At 47.4% G+C, this 25893-nt stretch overlaps 1 protein-coding gene across 3 annotated transcripts in view; it reads right to left on the bottom strand.

Annotated features, from left to right (window-relative positions):
* Positions 1-25893, bottom strand: part of LOC135900215 (phospholipid-transporting ATPase ABCA3-like) — a 661060-nt gene that overhangs the window by 340619 nt on the left and 294548 nt on the right. For all 3 annotated transcript variants that reach the window (XM_070536864.1, XM_070536866.1, XM_070536865.1), the window contains exon 11: positions 24137-24282. In XM_070536864.1, coding sequence (XP_070392965.1) covers positions 24137-24282 — 146 coding nt within the window. The remainder of the gene's footprint in view (positions 1-24136; positions 24283-25893) is intronic.

The following is a 25893-nucleotide window of genomic DNA, read 5'->3' as shown; positions in this document are numbered from 1 at the left end:
CACGGGTATATGGTTCCAGGATATTTCAGCCTCGCGGCAAGCCGTCACTATAGGAACTTATTCAGCAAAAGGAAAAGTTAATCGCAACTGGCGTTGTCTCCAGCCGCAACTCGTTCCGCGAACATACAGACCAGCTGACTACGAACTGAATCCCTTTCCTGGTGCCCGGATGTGTCTAAACTAAGAATGTTGAACTAACGAAGGAAGAGCGATGTGCGCGACCATTGCAATAGATGACGACAGCTGAACGCATCTTGAGTCAATCGCGGGGCACTGAATCGATGAGGAAACTGGCCTTCACAGCAGGTGCCGATAACTATCCCGTCCAAGAGGAGTGAAAAAGGCAGCAAAATGTTGGCCGCCAAATACCTGACAAGCCTCAAGACTGATTTTGCGGCGATTTAGGGATGTGTGTGAGGAGTGGTAGCGCGGGTAAGGGAAGGGGGTGCCATTTCGTTTGGACGCCCCCACCCCCTCTGGGTACGTGTTTGGTTTGCGGTAAGCATTCGGCGGTTATATTGCCTTGTCTGCATATCGAGTGGTTTCACGATGGTTGTGGCCTCGGAAACCCGTTCAGCAAGTCTTACTAGGGTTGCGCATCAATCCGGGGTAGAGCTCTTGCTTGACACCACTCATCAAGAACGCAAGGCTTTTCTCTTCTGGCATATCGGAGTTGGCTAGTCTAATGAGACCAGTCATCTCTTCGGTGAAAATCGCTATGTTGTCATTCAGCAATTGTGCTCACGCTTCTAGCATAGCTTCGGCCATTTCCTTGCGCAAGACGCCCGTAAAGGTCCGCAGGAAGCCGTTAACGGACAGGTCACATGTGTTCAGGGTCGACTTCCGGTTCTCACACCACGTTCTGGCGGTGTCTTCTAATGCGAAGTATACATGCCGCAGCTTGTCGTCGGAGTTCTAGTTGTTGAAAGTGGCGATTTGTTCATAAGTCATCAGCCAGATTTTTAGGGCTTCAGCCGACGGCCCACTTAAGGTTGGTGGATCCCGAGCTTGTTGCAGCAGGATGGAGTACGCTAGGGCAGCCATTATGGTTATTAAAGCGAAAGCTTTACTGGCCGCGAACTTGCGATTTCGCTGTGGCGGTGGTCCGAGGAAGCACATGACGTCCTAACGCGCGCCTCGTCGCGGATATTAAAGCGAAAGCTTTACTGGCCGCCAAATTGCGATTTCCCCGTGGCGGTGCTCCAGGAGGCACATGACGTCACAACGCGCGCCTTGCCGCGGATATTTCACTCTCTCTCTCGCTCCCTAGTCACTACTGCGCATGCGCCATTAGTAGCACGGAGCCACAGGTGTTCCGCCACTGCGCAGCGCCGTGTCTTTCCGACGCCGCCGTTTGGTATGAGTTTACACTTCGTTCCTCGTCGTTGCGCTCGCCTCCGCTCGCTACGCCAGCTGCGTCGCATGCCTGATAACATGTCGCAGGATTGAAAAGGAGAGCTCGCGTGCGCCACAACCACAGTTGAGGCGGCAGTATGGACGGCGACAATTTTGATAAGCAGAGGGAGGCCTGGAATCGACATCGGAATGAGATGAAGAAGAAACGAATCGCCCAGGAAACAGACGAACAGCGCGCCGAACGACTGGCTAAACGCCGCAACATAGCTAGACAACCAGACTAACCTGGACTTGCAATCAAGATTAACCAAGGCTAACGCTGCTATGCGTTAGCTTTCGCTACGTATATCCTGGCATAGCCGAGCTAAGCCATTGCCAATTTTTTGACGTGGCCTTGATTCCTGTCGTCTTCTCGGGAAAAGGCCCGTACTCCGGTAGGATTCCTTGCAAGCTACGCCTACCTCGCTGGTTCTTGTCGACGTTGGCGTTGTCCTCGGGTGTCACAGATGGATCGCAGCTTCCCGGTGGCGTTCGGTACATGAACGCAGAAGCACCTTCACCAGACATGACGTAGTAGTGACTGTGAATAAAACAGCAACAAAACTGTGGGCAAACTTGTGCCCGCAAGGAAAAAAGAACATTATGCTACCAAGTAACCTTAATTCTTATCTTCACTTATTCCTTCATTTACAAATTCTGCACTCCTACCAATCAATTAAGATTCTCTTCCACGTGTTTATGGATATTGGCACGTGGTAGTGACGGTGGAGGAGGCAGCAAAACAGTGAATGGCGAAAGCAGAGATTTATTTGGCGAACCTATATCCTCGAAAACAGGCTACACTCAAAGCATAGCGATAGCGGTGCACACGATCAGCGATCGCCGAAATCTGATCTGAGGGTTAAGCACGTCGGCTTTTATACACGAGTCATCGAATGTTCCAGAGTAATCACTTGTGTCCGCGTGTCTTCCAGCAAGGACTACGCATTTCGTGTGGCTCATACAATCAAATTACGCAAGCTTCGGTGACAAAGGGCACAACCATCGATAAAATTCAAGAAATTTCCGACACATGCAGGCGCCTCCTGCGCTGAGCGCTAACGTTTAACTTTTGTTAGACGGACAAAAGCGGTTACCTGAAAAGAGAAACAAGTGCACGCTTCGGTACACATATCAGTGCGTAAGCCTGCTGCTGGAAAGGCGGCTTTTGGTTCTATAATTTCAGCTTTAGAAGCTTGAGACCGGTGTTTTCCTTCTTTTTCTGGTCCTTCGGATAGGAACGGCGGGAAATAAAGGATAAAGTGACGGCTGTTGGCATGTTGCCGATGGTCTTTGCATGATGAGCGAAACACAATGGGGCAATTAGTAGCCAGCGGCGGGTACTTATCGCAGTGACGGCGCCGAAATTACGCTGGTGCACGGCTCATGACACTGGCCGATTATAACCGACACTCGGAATGGCGATTGCTGCTAACTGCTAACCGGATGTCTATGCAAACCGGCTGGCAGTGAGAAAACGCAGGGGGTGCATGACGACGTGATCAACATACATTAGTGCACAGAACTGACCTCAAGAAGAGGGAAAATCGGTGCTTCACCCCGTCCACCTCATGTGGTCGTTTTGTCCGCGAAAGCTAAGAGGTCGGTGTCCAGCTCTGGCTCCTCACGTGCGGGAGCCAGGCGTCTCATCGGCCCAGAACGCGTAAACGCCGTAGTCATTAATCAATGCGCGCACTGTGGCCATTGTGACCATTGTAGGAACCCCTTTTTGAAACCTTGTCTAGTTGACCGCCATCGTAACTTTCTGTGAGCGAACATTAGACAAACACACACGACCCAAAAGCTCCGCATTGACAGCTTTCGTTCACGCATGAAATGTATTTATTACGCTATCGGTTTCTCCGAAGGTTGTACGCAGGTACGAGTGTGGCACGGGGTGACACAGCACATGTCAGTCACCCTACAGCTTTAGTTTGCAGATGCTTCCTGCTTATAAGTATTTAATGGCGCCCACTGTGTTGGGCTCTCTTTGCGCGGTGTACGATTGCTATGCGTTTGTAATCCTGTCACTTCTTGCGTTTTTATGCTGTCTTTGTGGAGAGGAGCAAACACTTTACACAGTGGTAAAATAAAAGGTAGCGTAGACGAGGGACAACTGGAATAGTTGGCCGACCACTCACACGACGATCTTCGCAAGGATTGTTGATCAGTTTGCGGGCGGACCACCACCAAAACGATTCGGTGGTGATTTGGCTGTAAATGTTTGGAGCGGGACACCGAAGGAGAGAAAACGTGGCGCTGTTGCCCTGACAAAGCGTTCTGGAGTCAACTTGAGGTGCTATGCTCTATCGGCTTTGCCGATGTAGAGTCGCCTTATGTGTTCAGATTCCACTTGTCATTTGTTCAGTAATTTCTTGCGAAACGTTCCAAATACAAAGGGTCTGCAAGCTATATCCGATTCTGCTTTCATCCATCGGAAACCTCCAGCGAACCTATCGCCACTATCCTTAGTGGCAGTATTCTTCACTTGCAGAGACCGTCTTCTTGCGGGATGTCACGGACGCCCAAGTGCTCCACCCATGCGAAGGAAGAACAAGAACCTGGATTCTACTAAGGGTACGCCTGTCGTGATGTCAATAGAACAAATATTACATACCTGTCATAACAACACATCTATGCCACTAAGCAGCTCATGGTCATGATGCTTTCCGCGTTGTTTCTGTAACTGTATATTTGTCAGTATTTGCATGACATGCCACAAATAGCGCAGACTGTTATGTCATTATTGTCATCGCAAGTTAATTATGACATGTGTTATGACTGACATGAGTAGCATGAATGTCATGACATGCATCACATGCTCCTGGTCGTGATGCAGTGATAGGCGTTCCTCTAAATGAAGAGATACTTTTCGCTTTACTATGCATCTTTTATGCGCTTTCAAATATATGCTGCGTTTCATTTTACCCTTTCAAGCTTGAACATGTGTTTGTTTACGAAGACATATTCGCATTCTGTGCTGCAACCAATGTATAAAATTATATTTTATTTGAAAAAGCGAAAGTTTGGGCATGTTGGTATTCCATAACTTTTACGTTTTTAGTGCACGGAAAGGGGACGAGAGACAGAACTTCGACGCGGACATAGCGCTGTGTCCGCGCCGAATTTCTGTCGCTCGTCCCCTTTCCGTGCGCAAAAAAAATTGGAGGACGCTTAAGCTTCGCCTTCAAGAGTGGGACGCGACAGCGTTCCCGTCGACCCGCCAAGGGGTATAAGACAATGCGCTACGGCACAGCAATCACTTACGATGCGCCCCGCATCGGACTTAGCGCCCACCTATCACGCGGTGAGCGTCGAGCAACGCAGCGTTGGGCGCGGCAACGAAACGTGCGCCTGAGCGAACGAAACGAACCAAAGAACTCGGTGTCTCGGAGGGGAAACGATCTACGCCAGCCAAACGTCGTGATCGGCACGGGCAGAGAGATAGATAGTAATCTAAACCAGAAGCACGGCGAAGCGTCGTCAGGGGAGAGGGAGTCCCGCGACGCGCCTGGCAGCGGTCCCAATGCGCGCGCGGCGCGCCTCCTGTCGGGGCAGCGCCGTACATTGAGAGGAGGGGGTCTTCTGTGTTTGCCGCAAGATGGCTCTGCGTGTGCGGAAAGCGCAGAAGAAATGCAGCGGAAACGCACTTCGCAACTCGTGTAATTGTGACTTCTGTACGTTACATGTTCATAATTACCGATATACACCGCAGTATAACTTTCCACGGCTCGTTTCGAAGGCAACACCGCATTCACTAGAGGCGCGTTTGCACCGCTTGGAAGCATCGAACTCGTGGCTGAGTGGTAGCGTCTCCGTCTCACACTCCGGAGACCTGGGTTCGATTCCCACCGGGCCAATCTTGGAAGTTGCTTTTTATTTATGAAGCGCCTGCCGTGATTTATCGCTCACGGTCAACGCCGCCGACGCCGACACCCGACGCCGACGACACCGGCTTTTCTGCGACACGAGCTCCTTAACGCTATCGCGTTAAAAACGTAAGGGTGATATTTTACATTAGAAGCAGTGTTCTTCTACATGCCTATCTGTTATAATCTTGTATAGGAGCGACTTGTATGTGTAATCGAAGAATGAAAATATGAGCATATGCATAACATGCTTGACATATGACCGAATAAAATGGTGTGCCATGACATTTGGGCTTTAGGTATGTGATCCCCGTCGCGATGCCGTCGTTGTCGTCTCTATAGCGCAGCTCACAAGGCGCCCGTTCCTGCGTTGAGGGTTGGCATGCCTCGGAGTTCCTCGTAACCGAGCGAACGTGGAGCCCAGCAGGGGTGAAAGAAAGGTGATAGCGAAGAGACCGTCAGGAGGAAAGAGGTGGAGGAGGATGCAGCGGAACCATGAAGAGCAAAGCGGAGGAGAAGAATATGGCGAAAGGGCGAGGACGAAAAGGGAGTGCCGCCTGATACATGCTCCGCGGAAGCGACGCACTGCTCATGCGCTACCGCTAAACAATGCGCTTTGAGCGAGCCACGTGCACCCACCTTTTTTTATTTCTGACAACGCAACCGGTCTAAGTGCTTTGTCTGCTGCTGCTGCTAAACAAGCTGCACGACCAGAGGCTCAACGCCACTACCGAGAGCACCGTGCTGTTCAGATCATAATTCTTCGCCTCAATATTCTTCGCCCCGACGAGGACGTAACTGCTGTTGTTTGCAAGCTTTGACAACTTTCAGGGGTGAGCGTTGCACCAGATGACATTGAGAATTGTCACCGTGTTCATGCTAGAAATAAGCCAGGCTGCATTATTGTACAGTTCACGCGACACAGAAGCGGGATGCCCTGCTTGAGAAGGCACGAAAACTGCGTCTTAAGAACAGCGACTTTGGCAATGAATCAGCCTCGCCTGTCCACGTGAATGAACACTGATGTCCAACACTAAAACGTCTCCTCGGAATGGCTTCGTCTAAAAAGCGCGAAAATGGGTGGAAATGCGTATGGTGCCGTAATGGGAAGATCTTTGAAAAATTTGGACAGATCAGAGACACTTGCAATAAAGTTGGAGGACGATCTGGAAAAGATCCAATGAACAACTCTTCATGCTTATCGAGTACACTTCGGAATAGAGCAATACGGAGACAACGGATTACGGCACCCCGTTAGTAACAAAGCAAAGTTCCCAGTTGAAAATGACAACAGAGGTTGTGTTCAGTACTACAGAAATTTCTGTTGTACAACAGGATTTTTCTGTAGTAACTACAGATTCCTGATGGAGCGACAGACTTTTCTGATGTACAACAGACATTTGTTGTTGCTACTACAGAAGTACAGTCTGTCGTATGTCTGTTGTTACAACAGAAAGCTGAAGCTCTACAACAGATTTTTGTAGTACTACAGAAATTTCTGTTGTACAACAGGATTTTTCTGTAGTAACTACAGATTCCTGATGCAGCGACAGACTTTTCTGATGCACAACAGACATTTGTTGTTGCTACTACAGAAGTACAGTCTGTCGTATGTCTGTTGTTACAACAGAAAGCTGAAGCTCTACAACAGATTTTTGTAGTACTACAGAAAAAATTGTCATCACTACAGGCACCCTGTTGTCCCAACAGAAATGTTCCTGAGGTAACCCGAAAAACTTCTGTAGTACTACAGAGAGCTGTTGAAATACTACAGAAACCTATTGTGGCAACAGGCCCCCAATTGTCACAACAGAAGTATTCCTGAAGTAATGCGACCAACTTCTGTTGTACTACAGAAAAATGTTGTACGACAGAAGCCTATCATTGCAACAGGCCCCCAGTTGTCATAACAGAAGTGTTCCGGAAGTAATGGACAAACTTCTGTTGTACTACAGAGAACTGTTCCACAACGGAAACCTATCGCCGCAACATCTACCCAATGATGACAACAGAAGTGCACTGAAATTGTGTGATGCGACAAGCTTTTGTAGTGCCCGGTTGAAAAAGACAAAAGGAATTCCTGTCGCAACTACAGAAATTCTGTTGTACGACAGAAGTTGTTGACATTTCTTAATTGGGAGACATTTCTGACATTACGACAGAAATACTGATTTCGCAACAGAAGCATTCTGTCGCGACAACAAGAGTTCTGAAGTCGGAACAACAGCTTTATATCCTGACAGCGACTCCGACGTTACGACACCAATTCTGACGTCGCAGCAGAAACATTCGGTCGCGACGGCCAAGAGTTCCGAAGTCGCAACAAAAGCGCTTTCCATCGCGGTCCTTTAAAATTGTATGTTTTCGCATCGGTGGTGTACACTGTACATTTCTCTTGCGCGGTATTCAATCGCGCTTCTCTGAAGCCGGCAATGCTGATGGCACTGACACCGGTAATAAAGTCGACGTGGCGAATAGTTATAATTGTGCCGTGACGACGCGGCACCAGCAACGCCCTACCGGCCTCCTCAAAATCGGCCGCTGATCAAAATCATACCATCTGCGGGAATGGCTGCGTATCCGTTTTTTTTGGTAAGATTTGGCACACAGGCCTGTGGACTTACATGTGCTGTTACACTGACACATTAGTTAATTTCCCAGGAATATTTCACAAGCTTATGCGAAGCGGAAAAGAAGATTTGGGTTGTTCCACAAAGTTGCGTGAAAAGCTGTCTCGCTCGGGTCTCATTAATCTGGTACAGTGCTGCCGTGAGAAGCCAGTACGCTGTCAGAAAGAACTCTCATCCACGAATGTTCATGTAGCTATTTTGCATTGAACACACGAATTATATGCGCGCTCAAAAGTGTGAAGAACGAGAGACAACTATCGAAACTAGCAGTAATAACCCTAAAAGTCAATGTTGTCTATTTCTGAATTTCTTATTTAAGAAGGATATCGTACATCAAAATCGATGTTCTAGCACTGCAAGATGTACCTGTCGATGGTACGAACACTCTTGCTCTTCTAGAGATGCGGCACTTGACGCGGTGGAGTGATAGCGGATCTTGGCTCTCAAAATGCAAATGTAAACATCAGCACATCGGCACGTCGTACTGTTCACATGGCCGAAACGTACACTCGAAAAGCATGTCAGGGGTGGTGCGGTGGTAAGATGCCGGGCTCGGAATCGTGAGGTCGCATGTTCGAATCCTAGGCGAAGGCGTTTTTTTTAAATTTTTTTTTACTTTTATGTTTTTCTTTTTTATACTAACAAATTTACATAACCTTACGGACGTCTCTGTCAATTTTTTATTAAATATTGATCAAGAACTACACAACTTCCTACTACAGGACGTCACACTACAGACAACAGAACTACAGACAACAAAACTACAGACAACAAAACTACAGACAACAGAACTACAGACAACAGAACTACAGGCAACAGAACTACAGGCAACAGAACTACAGGCAACAGAACTACAGGCAACAGAACTACAGGCAACAGAACTACAGGCAACAGAACTACAGGCAACAGAACTACAGGCAACAGAACTAAAGGCAACAGAACTAAAGGCAACAGAACTAAAGGCAACAGAACTAAAGGCAACGGAACTACAGGCAACAGAACTACAGGCAACAGAACTACAGGCAACAGAACTACAGGCAACAGAACTACAGGCAACAGAACTACAGGCAACAGAACTACAGGCAACAGAACTACAGGCAACAGAACTACAGGCAACAGAACTACAGGCAACAGAACTACAGGCAACAGAACTACAGGCAACAGAACTACAGGCAACAGAACTACAGGCAACAGAACTACAGGCAACAGAACTACAGGCAACAGAACTACAGAAACAACGTCCCAAAATACGACAGACTTTTAAAATTTCCTGCTGTGTTTTTCAACTGGGTTATAACAGATACAGTACTAAATCATACACGAATGCGCAGACTGAGACGTAAGTCTCGCAGTATTTTTACGTCTACTTTTGTTGAAACATTATCTAATAGATATTGACACAACTATATTTGGCAGAACCATAATGCAGCGGGTATGCGCCAGTGGGGACGACGCTGAAGTAGCGCGGGATTTTAGGTGAAGTGGGGAAAACGAAGAAGACATTGTTGTTGTTCTCTTGGACGACTGATAAAGTGCGTTTCTTGGCGGTGCTGCTTCGCATACTCGTCGATCCCACGTCGTTACACTGGTGGAGGTGCGGGGTATTCTTCATTCTTGGCACCCCTTCGCGGAGCCGACGATCGAGCCCGGAATCACCACCGCGCATCGAAACACCGGTCCACCGGTTCAGTCGTCACCTGCTAGGCTTAGTGCCTGAGTCCAGTTCCCTGCAAGAAACTTCGAGAAATCGTTTGCCTCCTACAAATAACATGGCCACCGCAGCTCCATCGCAAGTAACACTACAGAATCCTATGGTCCCGGAGAGCTTTCTTGGTGATGCCTTTGAAGACGTCCAAGATTGGCTAGACCAGTTCGAGCGCGTCGCCCAGTATAACCATAAGACCAGCTCGGCGGACAAACTCTCGAGTGTCTATTTCTATTTGAAGGGCAATGCTCGTACGTGGTACCTAAACCGGGAGAGGAGCTTTGCCACGTGGGACGACTTCCGCGCACAGCTGCTGGATACCTTTTCAAGCATCGACAGGAGGGAAAACGCGCAGCATATCCTTGAAATCCGCGTTCAAGAGCCCAATGAGAGTGTTACTATGTTCTCGGAAGACATGGCCCGTCTTCTCCGTAGGGCAGACCCAGACATGCCAGAGGAAAGAAAGCTGCGATATCTCTTGCGAGGATTGAAGGAGCAACTGTTTGCCGGCCTTGTGAGAAATTCACCGACAACAGTGGCACAGTTCACAAAAGAGGCTACAGCCATTGAACGGGCCCTGCATCAACGATACCGCCAGCATGACATGAGCAACTTGGCGGTGAACACTTCCGTACTGGCTGCGAGTAATGACAGGTCTCTGCGTGAAGTTGTCCGAGAGGTGTTGCGAGAAGAGCTTCGGCAGCTCGGCTTTGTGGTTGCGCCTACGGAACCGACGCCAGCGTTATCTTTTGTTGCTGATGTAGTCCGGGAGGAAGTCAGGCAAGCTTTTTCAGCGCCACACTGTGGGAACGTTCCGCGGCGCCTTACTTACGCGGAGGCTGTTCGCCGTCCATTCAACGCGACTTTAACGCCGTTGACACCAATAACTACAACACCACCTACGCCACAAACAGAGCCGACATCGGCACCCTCGTCGACTCTATCGACCCCGCCGATAATGCCAGCACAAACAACGCCGTATTTTCGACATGCGCACGCCACTCCTTGGCTCCGCGGAGAGTTACCGCCGAACTATCAGCGTCGGAAAACCGATTTGTGGCACACCGTCGACCGTCGACCAGTGTGCTACCATTGTGGTGAAGCTGGACACGTCTATAGAGTTTGCAGCAAATGGAACAACTATCGCGCCGCTCAACACCCAAGCTTTCCAGCCAACTACGGTTATTCTCCGTATGACGGTCGACGCGCTTACAACGACGCTACTGTGAACAGCCAGCCATAAAATACGACGACGCCCCGACCACGTTCTCCTTCACCATCTCCGGCGCGCTACAATTCGCCGACTCGTCGCAGTCTTGCGACGTCACTAGGGGCAGATCGCCTAGCCCTCGACGGGGAAACTAGCCGCAGCGACCTCCGGGGGTGAGGTTGCCAATACTCGAACTGCTCCACATCCCCCGTTATCGACGAACGACGACGTGAAGACTACATTAACGAAAAAGACGCCCAGCACAACGACGAATACGACGGATAGAAGTACGAAAGACGTAACTGACATCGTCAGCAACGAGCTCATCGTTTGCATTGATGGTCACCAAATAGCCGCTCTGGTTGACACTGGCTCCCATTTTTCAATCCTAAGCTTACAGGTCACTGACAAACTAAGGAAGGTGAAGACACCATGGCACGGGCCCAACATAAGAACCGCCGGAGGCCAGTTGATGACACCTGTCGGGAAATGCACGGCCCGACTTTTAATCGCCGGTTCAACCTTCGTCGTCACCCTCGTCATCCTTACTGTGTGTTGTAAAGAATTTGTATTGGGCATTGATTTCCTACGGGAGTACGGCGCCGTGATTAACATCCGTGACAGAAGCGTCACATTTGCCACGAGTTCGGATAATGTCACCCGTGAGGAGCCACAACAACCTCGCTTACGTATCGCCGCGGACGACGTCATACTTTTGCCGCGGAGTTGCTCCCTCGTACAGGTGCGCTGTGACAGCCTGCAAAATGGGACTGGAGTAGCTGAACACATCAGTGCGCTAGCACTGAATTGCGGTGTCTCCATTGCCAGAGCACTTATCAATGTAATCGACGGAAGCGGTGAACTCTTGCTGACGAATTTTAGTAAGGAGCGCCGACACATCGTTAGAAGCACTGCTGTCGCCTATTTCGACGAAGTGCCAGAAATACAAGACTGCCACTTAGCGCAGGAGTCGGCCTCTACAATTCACACAGCTGCGCCTATTGTAGACGTTAATCCGACGTTAACGGCCGTTGAGCGGAACCGTCTTCTTGAGCACATCAATCAGTACCAGGGCTGTTTCTCCTCTGCGTCAAGAGTTGGTCAAACGCCACTTACCAAACACCGCATCATTACTGATGTCGACGCCAGACCCATCCGACAAAACCCTTACCGTGTGGCCCCAAAGGAACGCGAAGCAATACAAAAACAAGTGAAGGCGATGCTGCAAGATGGCGTTATTCGACCATCTAATAGTCCTTGGGCATCACCTGTAGTTTTAGTGAAGAAGAAGGACGGCAGCCTGCGCTTCTGCGTCGACTATCGGAAGCTCAATCAGGTTACAAAAAGGACGTTTATCCACTGCCACGTATTCATGATTCCTTGGATAGGTTGCGAAACGCGTGCTACTTTTCCTCAATGGACTTGAAAAGCGGTTATGGGCCGATCGAAGTGGATGAGAAAGACCGTGAGAAAACAGCCTTTGTGACGCCTGACGGACTTTATGAATTTCAGGTACTTCCTTTCGGTTTGTGTTCGGCGCCAGCAACATTTCAGCGTCTAATGGACACTGTGCTCTCCGGACTGAAATGACAAACGTGCCTGGTGTACTTGGATGACGTGATTGTCTTTTCCGCAACGTTCGACAAACACTTACGAAGGCTGAAAACTGTTTTTGAAGCTATACGCTCTGGCGGTCTCACTTTGAAGCCTGAGAAGTGCCATTTTGGTTTTCATGAGCTCCAGTTCCTCGGTCACGTCGTCAGTAGCCAAAGAGTCCGACCTGATCCGGATAGAATTGCCGCCGTCGCCAATTTCCCGATTCCATCAGACAAAAAAGCCGTGCGACGTTTTCTGGGACTCTGTGCGTATTACCGGCGATTTATTGCGAATTTCTCGCGTATCGCATGGCCATTAACACAGCTCACTCGAGAAGATATGCCTGTTACTTGGGGCGAAGACCAGCAGCGGGAATTCCACGAGTTCCAGCAATGCATGCAATCGCCTCCCGTATTAGCACACTTCGATGAGGAAGCCCCGACGATATTGCCTACAGACGCTAGTAATGTCGGTCTAGGGGCGGTGCTAGTACAATGGCAGGGCGACAGCAAAATAGTGATTGCTTACGCCAGTAGAACACTATCCCGAGCCGAAGCTAACCACTGAAAAAGAATGCCTCGCAATGGTATGGGCAGTTCTGAAATTTCGTCCGTATTTGTATGGTCGGTCTTTCACCGTCGTTAGTGATCACCATTCCCTCTGCTGGCTCATTAATTTGAAAGATCCTTCCGGCCGGCTCGCACGCTGGAGTCTTCGACTCCAAGAGTTCGACTTTGTTGTTACATACAAGTCGGGAAAACGGCACGCAGACGCCTACTGCCTTTCTCGGTCTCCTGTTGAGCCGGCAGCACAAGATGATAACGACACGGTTTTTCTGGGACTCATGGATACTGCCGATCTTTCACGCCAGCAACGGGATGACATTGAATTGCTGCCGCTTATTGATTACCTCGAAGGACGAACCAACAGCGTGCCGAGGCTCTTTGCAAGAGGGGGTGGCATCATACTGCTTGCGTCGCAACGTCCTCTACAAGAATAACTTTTCACCTAGCGGCAGCAACTACTTACTTGTTGTTCCATCACCGCTTCGACGTGAGATCTTACGCGCCTGCCACAACGAGCCGACTGCTGGGCACTTGGGCTACACTCGCACATTCGCATGGATTCGGCAGAATTACTACTGGCCGAGACTTACTGCGGTCGTTAAACGTTACGTTCAGACATGTCTGGATTGCCAACGTCGTAAACCGCCATCCGTCAAACCAGCCGGCTTACTGCACCCTGTTGACGTACCGGCCACACCATTTGCACAAGTAGGCATGGACTTTCTGGGCCCCTTCCCAACGTTTACTACTGGTAATAGGTGGATAACCGTTGCCACGGATTATATCACTAGATATGCCGAGACATGTGCTCTGCAACGGGCAACAGCAGATGAAGCGGCACGAGTTTTTCTGGAATCCATCGTTTTACGGCATGGTGCTCCCGCAGTAGTCGTCACGGACAGAGGTACTGCGTTCATGGCCCAGTTTTTAGATATCGTTCTACGTCTAAGTGGTACCGCCCACCGGAAGACAACAGCGTATCACCCTCAAAGGAACGGACTGACAGAACGACTCAATAGGACATTGGCTGATATGATAAGCATGTACGTAGATGTAGAGCATAGGAACTGGGACGAGGTTTTACCTTATGTCACCTTCGCGTATAATACGGCTCGTCAAGAGACCACTCGCAAGACGCCCTTCAGTCTCGTATACGGCCGTGAGGTTACAACATTAGACACAATGCTCCCTCATGAATTTGACGACAGCGAGATGGGTGCTAAAGAAATAACACACAGAGCAGAGGCAGCTAGGCAGCTTGCGCGTCTGCGAATCCACGAACAACAGGACTGTGACGCCAGACGCTACAATCTTCGGCACAAAGCCGTAACATACATCTGCAACAAAGTGTGGATCTGGACACCTATTCGACAGCGTAGGCTCTCTGAAAAGCTCCTACGCAAATACTTCGGCCCCTACATAGTTCTCCGGTGCATCAGTGACATCAACTACGAAGTCGTTCTAGACAGCTCGCACGTTCCAAGCGCCGACGGCATTTACCCGAGGTCGTTCACGTGCTTCGTATGAAGCCGTACTATGAGGACTAACAAGACTGCGCAGTTCTTTACCGCTGCTTTCCAAGTCTTTATCATCGGGACGATGATCTTTTCTAAAGGGGGAGCAAATGACACAACTATATTTGGTAGAACCATAATGCAGCGGGTATGCGCCAGTGGGGACGGCGCTGAAGTAGCGCGGGTTTTTAGGTGAAGCGGGGAAAACGAAGAAGACGTTCTTGTTGTTCCCTTGGACGACTGATAAAGTGCGTTTCTTGGCGGTGCTGCTACGCATACCCGTCGATCCCACGTGGTTACAATATTAGATCAGCACTTGGCAACGACTGTTATCGTGGATGCATTCAAACACGAGGACAGTTTCACAAGCTGTAACGTTGTTCATACCGGGTACAATTAATGAAATGAGAGGGTCAGTAGACTGTGAAGTCAGATATTCGATGTTCGTTATCGTTTTTGACGAGAATGCAAATAACCTTTTTCATGAATCGACAGACATGGCGTGGTCGCTCACGCGCGTTAGTATAACATTCTGGTCAATGTGTGTTTTCATTGAGCAAATGCTAGACCAAAAGTGTTGTTTTTCTCGTCCGTGACGGCTTCGTCCACTAATGAAACTGCAAGACTGATGCAGCTAAGTGACTTAACAGTGACTGAATTTCAGCAATGTTGTAACTGTGCCCATTTCAACTTGAGATCCGGTCGCAATTACTACGACGACGTTGAGTAATTATTTAGCGATGTTAAAATTATCCTTGATATTGTGATGTTTACGCAAACGTGGTTTACTTGTGAAGAGGATGTGTTTGAAATGCACGGATATAATTGTTACATTGTAAACTGCTATCAGGAGTGTGGTGGAGGCGTGTCCATTTTGGTCTCAAATGAAGTGCATTGCGAATTACTATCTGAATATTGTTCTTCTAGTCCTTACTATGAAACGCTTGTTCTCAAATCACGGAAATTTTTATTTTGTGTCCGCTATCGCCCACCTCGCGGTGACGTTTCCTCCTTTTTAGCTTTTTAGATTCACTACTGGAATTTGTTAACTATTATAAATATCAAATTATTTTAGGCGGCGATTTAATAATGATTTACTTGCAGATAACCATAATAACGCTGCCTTTGAGTCTATCTTAGATATACACAATTGCCACAATGTATATACCTTCACCAACGAGGCTGACAACTACAACAGTAACTCTTCTTGATCTCTTCATTACAAATGTTGACTTCCGCCGTGTGCTCTCTGGTGTTAACTACAGCCTCAGCGACCATGTTCCAATATTCATTTCTGCAAACGAATCTTATAAACGCATTGACCACTCTACGTCACTGGCACACATTTCTTACAGATCAATTAACTCTCTCACATTAACCACTTTTCGTGAATCTATCGCAGAGGTAAGCTGACATGATGTTGTGAGTGAACGTAATCCGGAAATCACCTAGGGCAGGTTCTTAGAAAAGTTTACATCTATCTACAATTCATGCTTCCCACAAAAAACATTCACCCGATCAAAGAAAGCTTGTAAGCCATGGATAACTACTGACATTTTGCATCTAATAAGAAAACGAGAGCCGCTGTACAAAACATTCGTTAAAACTAGATGCCCTCACACGCTTAGTGCTTAAACAAACATAGATACCATATTACTGAAGAACTTCGTGCTGCTAAACACAGGTACAATTATAACCGCTTAATTTCTCCGAGCCAATGTTCTGGGGAGATGTGGCGCAAACAAAATGCGATATTTGGCAGAAGTACAGAACCCATTATAAAAATACTGAAGGACAACGTGGAAATTTCTGGAGCAGGACTAGCAAACGCATTTAATGATGCTTTTCTTTCTAATCTCCCATCTTTTCTATCTAATCTCCAATCGCCATCTAATCTCCAATCTGCTCATCATCTGGAGGTGACAGCCTGTCTTACATGCAGCCGTGCTGCGAGCATACAATGTTTCTGCGACCAGTATCTTAATCGGAAGTTATTACAACGTGCACGAGTTTAAAAAGCAGCACTGCCAGAGATATGATGGATCTGCAGATAAAACCGGTAAAATTCATTATTGACCTGATCACACACTACTTAACGCATATAATCAACAATTGTATTTCATGTGCGGTATTTCCTCGTAAAATGCAATGCGCAAAAGTTACAGCGATCTCCAAAAAAGGCGATAGGAATGATCTTACAGACAACCTTCCAATCTGTATTCTACCTGTCTTTTCAAAAGGTCTTGAAAAAATAATTCTAACGCGTTTAATTTCATTTACTGATCGCTACAACATATTGACTCGCAGTATGGCTTCAGGTAAGATAAATCTACCAGAGCTGGCATTGCTCATGTAAAAAGAAATAATACTTGAAATGTCTGAAAGTCACAGCTTGGTCCTTGGTATCGTTGCGGATTTGCCGAAGCATTCGATCATGTTAATCACAGCATACTTGTGAAAAAATTAGAGCACTATGGCATTCGAAGGAAACTTCTGTAACTCATTTCATCGCACCTACAGAATAGGTCGCAGTTCGTCATGATTGATGACCACTCTTCTTTAGTCAAACCAGTTAATTTAGGTGTTGAACAGGCGAGCATCTTGGGTCCTTTTCTTTTTGTTCTTTAGATTACGGATATGGTTAACACTGATCTTACCACCAAGTATATATTATACGCTGGCGATACTAGCCTATTTTTTACCGACTCGGATGTCGCACGCCTATCTTTTCGAGCAAATGAAACACTTCATCGCATTCACTTGTGGGCTACAAATAATGAATGAAACCTAACATTCATCATCATCATCAGCAGCAGCAGCAGCCTGGTTACGCCCACTGCAGGGCAAAGGCCTCTCCCATATTTCTCCAACAACCCCGGTCATGTACTAATTGTGGCCATGGCGTCCCTGCAAGCTTCTTAATCTCATCCGCCCACCTAACTTTCTGCCGCCCCCTGCTACGCTTCCCTTCCCTTGGAATCCAGTCCGTAACCCTTAATGACCATCAGTTATCTTCCTTCCTCATTACATGTCCTGCCCATGCCCATTTCCTTTTCTCGATTTCAACTAAGATGCCATTAACTCGCGTTTGTTCCCTCAACCAACTTGCTCTTTTCTTATCCCTTAACGTTACCCTATCATTCTTTCCATAGCTCGTTGCGTCGTCCTCAATTTCAGTAGGACCCTTTTCGTAAGCCTCCAGGTTTCTGCCCCGTAGGGGAGTACTGGTAAGATACAGCTATTATACACTTTTCTCTTGAGGGATAATGGCAACCTGCTGTTCATGATCTGAGAATGCCTGCCAAACGCACCCCAGCCCATTCTTATTCTTCTGATTATTTCCGTCTCATGATCCGGATACGCAGTCACTACCTGACCTAAGTAGATGTATTCCCTTACGACTTCCAGTGCCTTGCTGCCTATTGTAAATTGCTGTTCTCTGCCGAGACTGTCAAACATTACTTTAGTTTTCTGCAGATTAATTTTTAGACCCACTCTTCTGCTTTGCCTTTCCAGGTCAGTGAGCATGCATTGCAGTTGGTCCCTTGAGTCACTAAGCAAGGCAATATCATCAGCGAATCACAAGTTACTAAGGTATTCTCCATTAACTTTTATGCCAATTTCTTCCCACTCCAGGTCTCTGATTACCTCCTGTAAACACGCTGTGAATAGCATTGGAGAGATCGTATCTCCCTGCCTGACGCATTTCTTTATCGGGATTTTGTTGCTTTCTTTATGGACGACTACGGTGGCTGTGGAGCCGCTATAGATATCTTTCAGTATTTTTACATACGGCTCGTCTACACCCTGATTCCGTAATGCCTCCATGACTGCTGAGGTTTCGACAGAATCAAATGCTTTCTCGTAATCACTGAAAGCTATATATAAGGGTTGGTTATATTCCGCACATTTCTCTATCACCTGATTGATAGTGTGAATGTGATCTATAATTGAGTAGCCTTTACGGAATCCTGCCTGGTCCTTTGCTTGACAGAAGTCAAGGGTGTTCCAGATTCCATTTGCGATTACCTTAGTAAATAGTTTGTAGGCAACGGACAGTAAGCTGATCGGTCTATAATTTATCAAGTCTTTGGCATCCCCTTTCTCATGGATTCAGATTATGTTAGCGTTTTTCCAAGATTCCGGTAGGCTCAACGTCATGAGGCATTGCGTATACAGGGTGGCCAGTTTCTCTAGAACAATCTGCCCACCATCGTTCAACAAATCTGCTGTTACCTGATCCTCCCCAGCTGCCTTCCCCCTTTGCATATCTCCCAAGGCTTTCTTTACTTCTACCGGCGTTAATTTACCTGTGGGATTTCGAATTCCTCTAGACTATTTTCTCTTCCATTATTGTCGTGGGTGCCACTGGTACTGTATAAATCTCTGTAGAACTCCTCAGCCACTTGAACTATCTCATCGATATTAGTAATGATCTTGCCGGCATTGTCTCTTAACGCAGACATCTGATTCTTGCGAATTCCTAGTTTCTTCTTCACTGTTTTTAGGCTTCCTCCGTTCCTGAGAGCATGTTGATTTCTATCCATATTATACTTCCTTATGTGAGCTGTCTTACACTTGTTGATTAACTTCGAAAGTTCTGCCTGTTCTATTCTAGCTGTAGGTTTAGATGTTTTCATACATTGGCGTTTCTTGATCAGATCTTTCGTCACCTGCGATAGTTTACTGGTATTCAGCCTAACGGAGTTACCACCGACTTCCATTGCACACTCCTTAACGATGCCCACAAGATTGTCGTTCATTGCTTCAACACTAAGGTCCTCTTCCTGGGTTAAAGCCGAATACTTGTTCTGTAGCTTGATCTGGAATTCCTCTTTTTTCCCTCTTACCGCTAACTCATTGATCGGCTTTTTATGTGCCAGTTTCTTCCGTTCCCTTCTCAGGTCTAGGCTAATTCGAGTTCTTACCATCCTGTGCTCACTGCATTGCACCTTGCCGAGCACGTCCACATCTTGTATGCAGCCAGGGTTAGCGCAGAGTATGAAGTCTATTTCATTTCTAGTCTCGCCGTTCGGGCTCTTCCACGTCCACTTTCGGCTATCCCGCTTGCGGAAGAAGGTATTCATTATCCTCATATTATTTTGTTCTGCAAACTCTACTAGCAACTCTCCCCTGATATTCCTAGTACCTATGCCATATTCCCCCACTGCCTTGTCTCCAGCCTGCTTCTTGCCTACCTTGGCATTAAAGTCGCCCATTAGTATAGTGTATTTAGTTTTCACTCTACCTATCGCCGATTCCACGTCTTCATAGAAGCTTTCGACTTCCTGGTCATCATGATTGGATGTTGTGGCGTAGACCTGTACAATCTTGATTTTGTACCTCTTATGAAGTTTCACAACAATACCTGCCACCTTTCGTTAATGCTATAGAATTCCTGTATCTTACCAGCTATATTCTTATTAATCAGGAATCCGACGCCTAGTTCTCTTCTTTCCGCTAAGCCCCGGTAACACAGGACGTGCCCGCTTTTAGCACTGTATATGCTTCTTCTGGCCTCCTAACTTCACTGAGCCCTATTAGATCCCATGTACTGCCCTCTAATTCCTCCAATAGCACTGCTAGACTCGCCTCACTAGATAACCTTCTAGTGTTGAACGTTGCCAGGTTCATATTACAATGGCGGCCTGTCCGGAGCCAGTGATTCTTAGCACCCGTTGCTGCGTCGCAGGTCTGACCGCCGCCGTGGTCAGTTGCTTCACAGCTGCTGGGGACTGAGGGCCGGGGTTTGATTGTGTTGTTCATATAGGAGGTTGTGGCCAAGTACTACACCAAGGTGGCCAATCCTGCTCTGATGAGGGAGTGCGTTACCGGTTCTGGTCACCGGGATCAGGCCACACTCCAGACCTGTTTATGCAATTTTACCAACACGCGGATTTTTTTTTAATCCGGTGAAAAATTGCCGGAACCGGGATTCGAACCACGGACCTCTTGCACCTCTACGCCACCGCTGCTTTTAACATTAACACCTAACATTACCTAACATTACCTACTTAAACCTAACATTATTAAAGCCAAAACAGTGTTGTTTCATCCACGAAAAAAATTCTTCGTGATCCCACGGCTACTGCTAAACGATTTCGGAATAGAAGTTGTAGAAAGTTTTAAAACGCTCGGCGTGATTTTCTCCAATAATTTGTCCTGGGATGCTCACATCAATTATCGAACGAAAAAACTGTCCAAAGTAATTGGTCTCATGCGTCAACATTGCTTTACGTTCCCTCTTTCTATTACCAATATTTTGTAGAATGCTCTATTTTCTTCTACGCTAAACTAGTTTTGGGAAGAACTAAAGAAAATATGAAAGAACTTCTTTCACTTCAGAAGCGTGCAATACGCCTTGTTTTTAAAAGCTCCCTACCTAAGTCACACACAGAACATGTTTAACAAGCTTAAGCTTGTAAACCTAGAGTCTATGTACAATTTAAGACTAGTCCGACAACATAAACTGAAAACAAACACGAAAACTTTCCTTCTGAAATAACTTGCGTGGTTGCAAAAAAATTCCCCTTCATACAACACACGCTATCCCGAAAGATGGAAAGTTTATAGATACCGCACGACCTATGGTAAGCCAATGTTAAAGTACACATTACCGACCTTGTTAAATGATTTGGCCAAAAATGGCACGGATATAGAATTGCGCTCTTTGAATCAGCTACACAACATATATGTATAACTATCCATTGTTCTATTTTTTGTTGAAACACTACTTGTATTTTCTTTACGTCTTTTCTCTCCTTTGAATCCAGTGAATTTTCCACGATGTTTCTGGATATTCATGGATTTTCTTTAGGCACATATTTGCCTGTTGTTTGCATTGTTTTTTCTATATTCTGTATTTTTTTCAATTTCCTGCAAATTCAATGTCTCCTCTACTTTTTGTATGGAATTGATGTCACTCTATGACATGCTATGGTGCAATGACCCAGTCAAGTCTTTTCAGGCTTTTTGTCCGTGCTCCAAACATCTGGCATATGTTGAATAAAGCTGAATTGAATATAACGCGAATTCAAAACACCTAAACAGCGGCTTTCAAATTTCGAATTTGGGAGTATCATATTCGTTGGTGAATTTTTTTAACCTGGGCATATACCAGGGTAAGCATGACAGGTATCACCAAACATAGTTGACTAGAATGTCGTGACAATGACACGACATGAATGACATGACAACAATGCCATGCATTAGTGCCATGCAGGAAATGAATGACACGGCATGAGGTGGCATGGATCACTTGTAGTCGTGTTGATAACATACCACGCATGACATGACAAAATTATACCCATTCATGACTTGGATGCCATGAATTACATTATTGATGTGACGTGAATGACACCTCGTAGTGCTTTGCGCAACACCAAGCACTGCTGGATGGTCAGCTATATGCTAAAATTTGTCGCGTAACATCGATTTACACAGAGCCTTGAAACCGAATGTTTTTGTAAGTCGCATTCTTAGCCTGCGTCAAACATTCTCTAACATTTGTTAGTGGCTGCGCGTCGTCTGCCGTGCAGCCGACGACGCGCCATCCTCCAACAACGAACACAAAGTCAGAGATACTGAACACCGAATCTACACTTGCAGTGGGACAAACAAAACTCGCTATGGTTGTGATGCCGTGTTTAGTGAAGATTCCTTTGTGATACATAAAATCGCAGATGCTGCTGTCTGAGGATAGGGAGACCAAACTCGTAGCGTTTGGGAGGCCGCGTTTACTGAGGCTGTCTTTGAAGTATCCGAAACTGCAGACGGTGTAGTGTAGGGCCAGTCGGACTAAACTCTCGACTTTTGGGAGGCTATCTTTAGCGAAGCATTCTTTATACTGTACGAAGTTGCAGGCGCTGTGGGGAAGGGGGGGGGGAAGAAGAGTTCAATGGGGCTAAACTACCTGTTATTCGGAGGCTGTGTTTATTGCAGCCTTCTTTCTGGCATCCGAAGCTGTACACGCTGTAGCGTGAGGCCAGTGGGTCTTAACTGACTGGGGTATGGGAGGTCGCTCAAGGGAAGCTATCTGGTGGCATCCGTCGGTATAGAGTGTGTGGCGTGGTGGTATATTATTGTATCAGGCGCCGTACTTCGACTTGAAAGCTATCGTCTGCGAGGTGCACGCAGGATTTTATTTACGCCCCATTTATCGCTTATTCACCGTTTTATTCACGCACCATAGTGTTTATTGCACACGGTTCCCACATATATACCGTACAACAGGCCAATATTGCAACATAGATTACCTTCCGATATATTGTGTACCTTCATACCATTCGGTGTAATGATGGCTAGTCTGGGGCTGGTGCCGTGGTAAATTGTGTTGAAGGGTTTTAGCCGCACCCACCACCTCACCATGACGCGTGCGATGATCTACCTGTTGAGCAACGTGGGCAGCTGTTCCTACATGCGTCCGTGCACGCATGTGCAAGCGTGTGTGTGTGTGTGTGTGTGTGTGTGCGTGTGTGCGTGTGTGCGTGTGTGCGTGTGTGTGTGTGTGCGTCCATCCGTGCGGGCGTGTTTGCAAGAAGCCTTTCCATAGAACTGCCACTTAGACCCACTGACATTTGCTGCGGATGAGAATAACCATTTCAACCGCGGGTGCCATGCGGTATTCTATGGTAGGTGCATGCTAAGAGCCAATCACTTCTTCTCTCTGTAAGATTACCATGTTTTACACCATATAATAGGTTGTTATTGCTACCTATTTGTGTATTTCCAATTTTAGAGTTTGCTTCTCCGACACATTATTCGCACCATTCTTTCTTGGCTTCTGCGTCGGCACACTTGAAGCCTGGCAGGGCAGCCAGATTTCGCTGGTTTAATGTCTGCAATTCGCTTTTACCTATGTACTGCGCCTCAAAGGCCTTCGAAATCACATCATCAAAGCTTATTATTTTTCAAGTTCGAGTTGCTGTTGTACAGGAAACCATGGCGTGTGCCATTTTCTTGCATTCTGCTTCGCGAAACACTGCCCGTAACATCACTGGCACGCTGCCTATCGAGTTGTGACAACCATTGGAAACGGACGAGGGTCACCACGCGATTCTCAACAAAGGATGCAGCAGTAGAAAATGTGGGGAATGTCCAGCAATTGCAAAAATTACAGTTTGCTACTAAGCCAGCCCAATCTCCTCTATATGAAGCAAGAGAACCATGGTTCTGGCAGCACGCCATCCCGTCTGGACCCACGCGTGTTGACGCCGTCGCCTTGTTGTATAATTGAATATGTTATGCAAGTAAAACCACACGTACTGTGAAAAAAAAGAAAATCTATCATTGCCTAGGTCAGACAAAAGATGCGCCCATAAAAGTTTGGTGCTTATCTTACTGCAATTGATGGCTTTTTTCCGCTCTTGGCATCTTCTGAAAAGCCATTACCAGTGGACTTAATTATTGTTCATATGAAAACCCTTTTCTTCGCTAAATCTACAGCCAGATACCTGAACGCCCCAGGTCATTATGCACGTATCCGTATTACGCTGAAGATATAGTATGTTCAGTAATATTTTGGTGTACTGTCCACGGCTTATTATATTCCATCATCGTATTGTTCTTCGACGGCTTTGGGGCGATGGAAAGCTTTATAAAAATGTTCTATATTTGTACACGTTGACGATATTCTCAATAAAATATTCTTACCGCACCAAAGTATGTTAGTTGTTCTGAAACCGTGAGATCTGTAAAAAATGCGTCAAACTGGGGACAGAAACCCATACGTTCGAAGCCTGCTGTTCTTATGTCTTGACCGGAAACAAGCACCAATCCACTGTTAGGCTCGACCAGACCTGAAAAAAAGAAAAAAAGAGGGGCATCAGAACAGCGTTATTGGTAATGTGCCGGCGAGCATAACTCAATCGAACGACCGACCAAATCGTTGTTTACAACGACAGAAGGGGGGTCCCTCAGGCAAAACATTGGCAGTGGCTTAGCTCAGCTATGCCAGGATATATGTAGCCAAAGCTAAGGCATAGCATGATTAGCCTTGGTTAATCTTTATTGCAAGTCCAGGTTAGTCTGGTTGTCTAGCTATGTTGTAGCGTTCAGGCAGTCGTTCCGCGCTGTTCGTGTTTCCTGGGCGATTCGTTTCCTCATCTCGTTCCGATGTCGATTCTAGGCCTCCTCGTGCTTATCAGAATTGTTGCCGTCCGTACTGCTGCCTCAACTATGATTGCGGCGCACGCGAGCTCTCCTTTCCAATCCTCCGACATGTTATCAGGCATGCCACGCAGCTGGCGAAGCGAGCGGAGGCGAGCGCAACGACGAGGAACGCGGTCTGACGCCATACCAAGCGGCTAAAGCGGAAAGGCGCGGCGCTGCGCGGCGGCGAAACACCTGTGGCTCGGTGCTAATAGTGGCGCATGCGCAGTAGTGTCTAGGGAGCGAGAGAGAGAAATATCCGCGGCGAGGCGCGCGTTGTGACGTCATGTGCCCGCTCGGAGCACCGCCCCGGCGAAATAGCAAATTCACGGCCAGTAAAGCTTTCGCTTTAAAAAGTGGTAACAAGCCGCTGTAAAGCCACGTCGCAGATCGCTTTCAAGGCACGAGCGTTGGCAACACATACCTATTGCGTCCGCCAAAGGCGTCTACTACGACGTCCGCGATTCGCGTGGCCAACGCCGTAGTAGATGCAGTGTTTGTCTCCACTCTGTACGGAGTGACAGGTGAGGAGGCAATCGAGGCGCCCTAGCAGCCGCCGAAGAAGAACGCCCCTCCTCCCTCGCCTGACTACCCTGCCTTGCGCGCGACAGGCGACAGACGCATCCGGGCCGCGTTCCTCACTCTCTCATGCGAGGTTGAACCGCGTTCGCCTGCTCACCCTCAGACGCTCTCGCTCACACGGAACCTCCCAGCGATGGCGGCGCCTACAGTGACGCCGACGGCAGAAAAGCGCCTGGAGTGCCCATAAAATTGCTATCGCAATAAAATTGCACCTAGAATCTCCTCAGGGAGCTATGTGAATGATGCGTAAGCATTTGGCAGTAACGGTGTGGTGTTTAGTGGTCGCGCGCTGGTGTGTTTGGTTTAATTACGAGGAACGACCATTGAAGAATTGCGAAACGGAGAAGCGATGTTTAAAGACCGAACCGTTAAGTAAGACCTGCACGAGCCGACATAGAAGAGGCGAGTAGAAGCAATGTTCACTCGTGCTATAGAAAGCCCGCAGCGTATGTGGGTGTGGGGTGAAATTACGAGGGAGGAGTAGGGCCATGAAGGAAACGTATGCAGCTTTTCCTGGAACGTGGTTATCGGTCGGCGTTGGCACGGTGCCGTTCCTCTTGTTTGTTGCGTTCGGCAGCGTCTTCCTGCAGTTGCCCTCTCCGCGCAGCGTGGTTCATTTGTTCCTGGCGTAATCTGTATTCACGCTGAGAATTCTGCATTGCTGCGTTTCCGTTCTT

The sequence above is a fragment of the Dermacentor albipictus genome, chromosome 4 (genome assembly GCF_038994185.2).
Source record: "Dermacentor albipictus isolate Rhodes 1998 colony chromosome 4, USDA_Dalb.pri_finalv2, whole genome shotgun sequence".
NCBI lineage: Eukaryota > Metazoa > Arthropoda > Arachnida > Ixodida > Ixodidae > Dermacentor > Dermacentor albipictus.
This window is presented reverse-complemented; position numbering and strand designations above follow the sequence as displayed.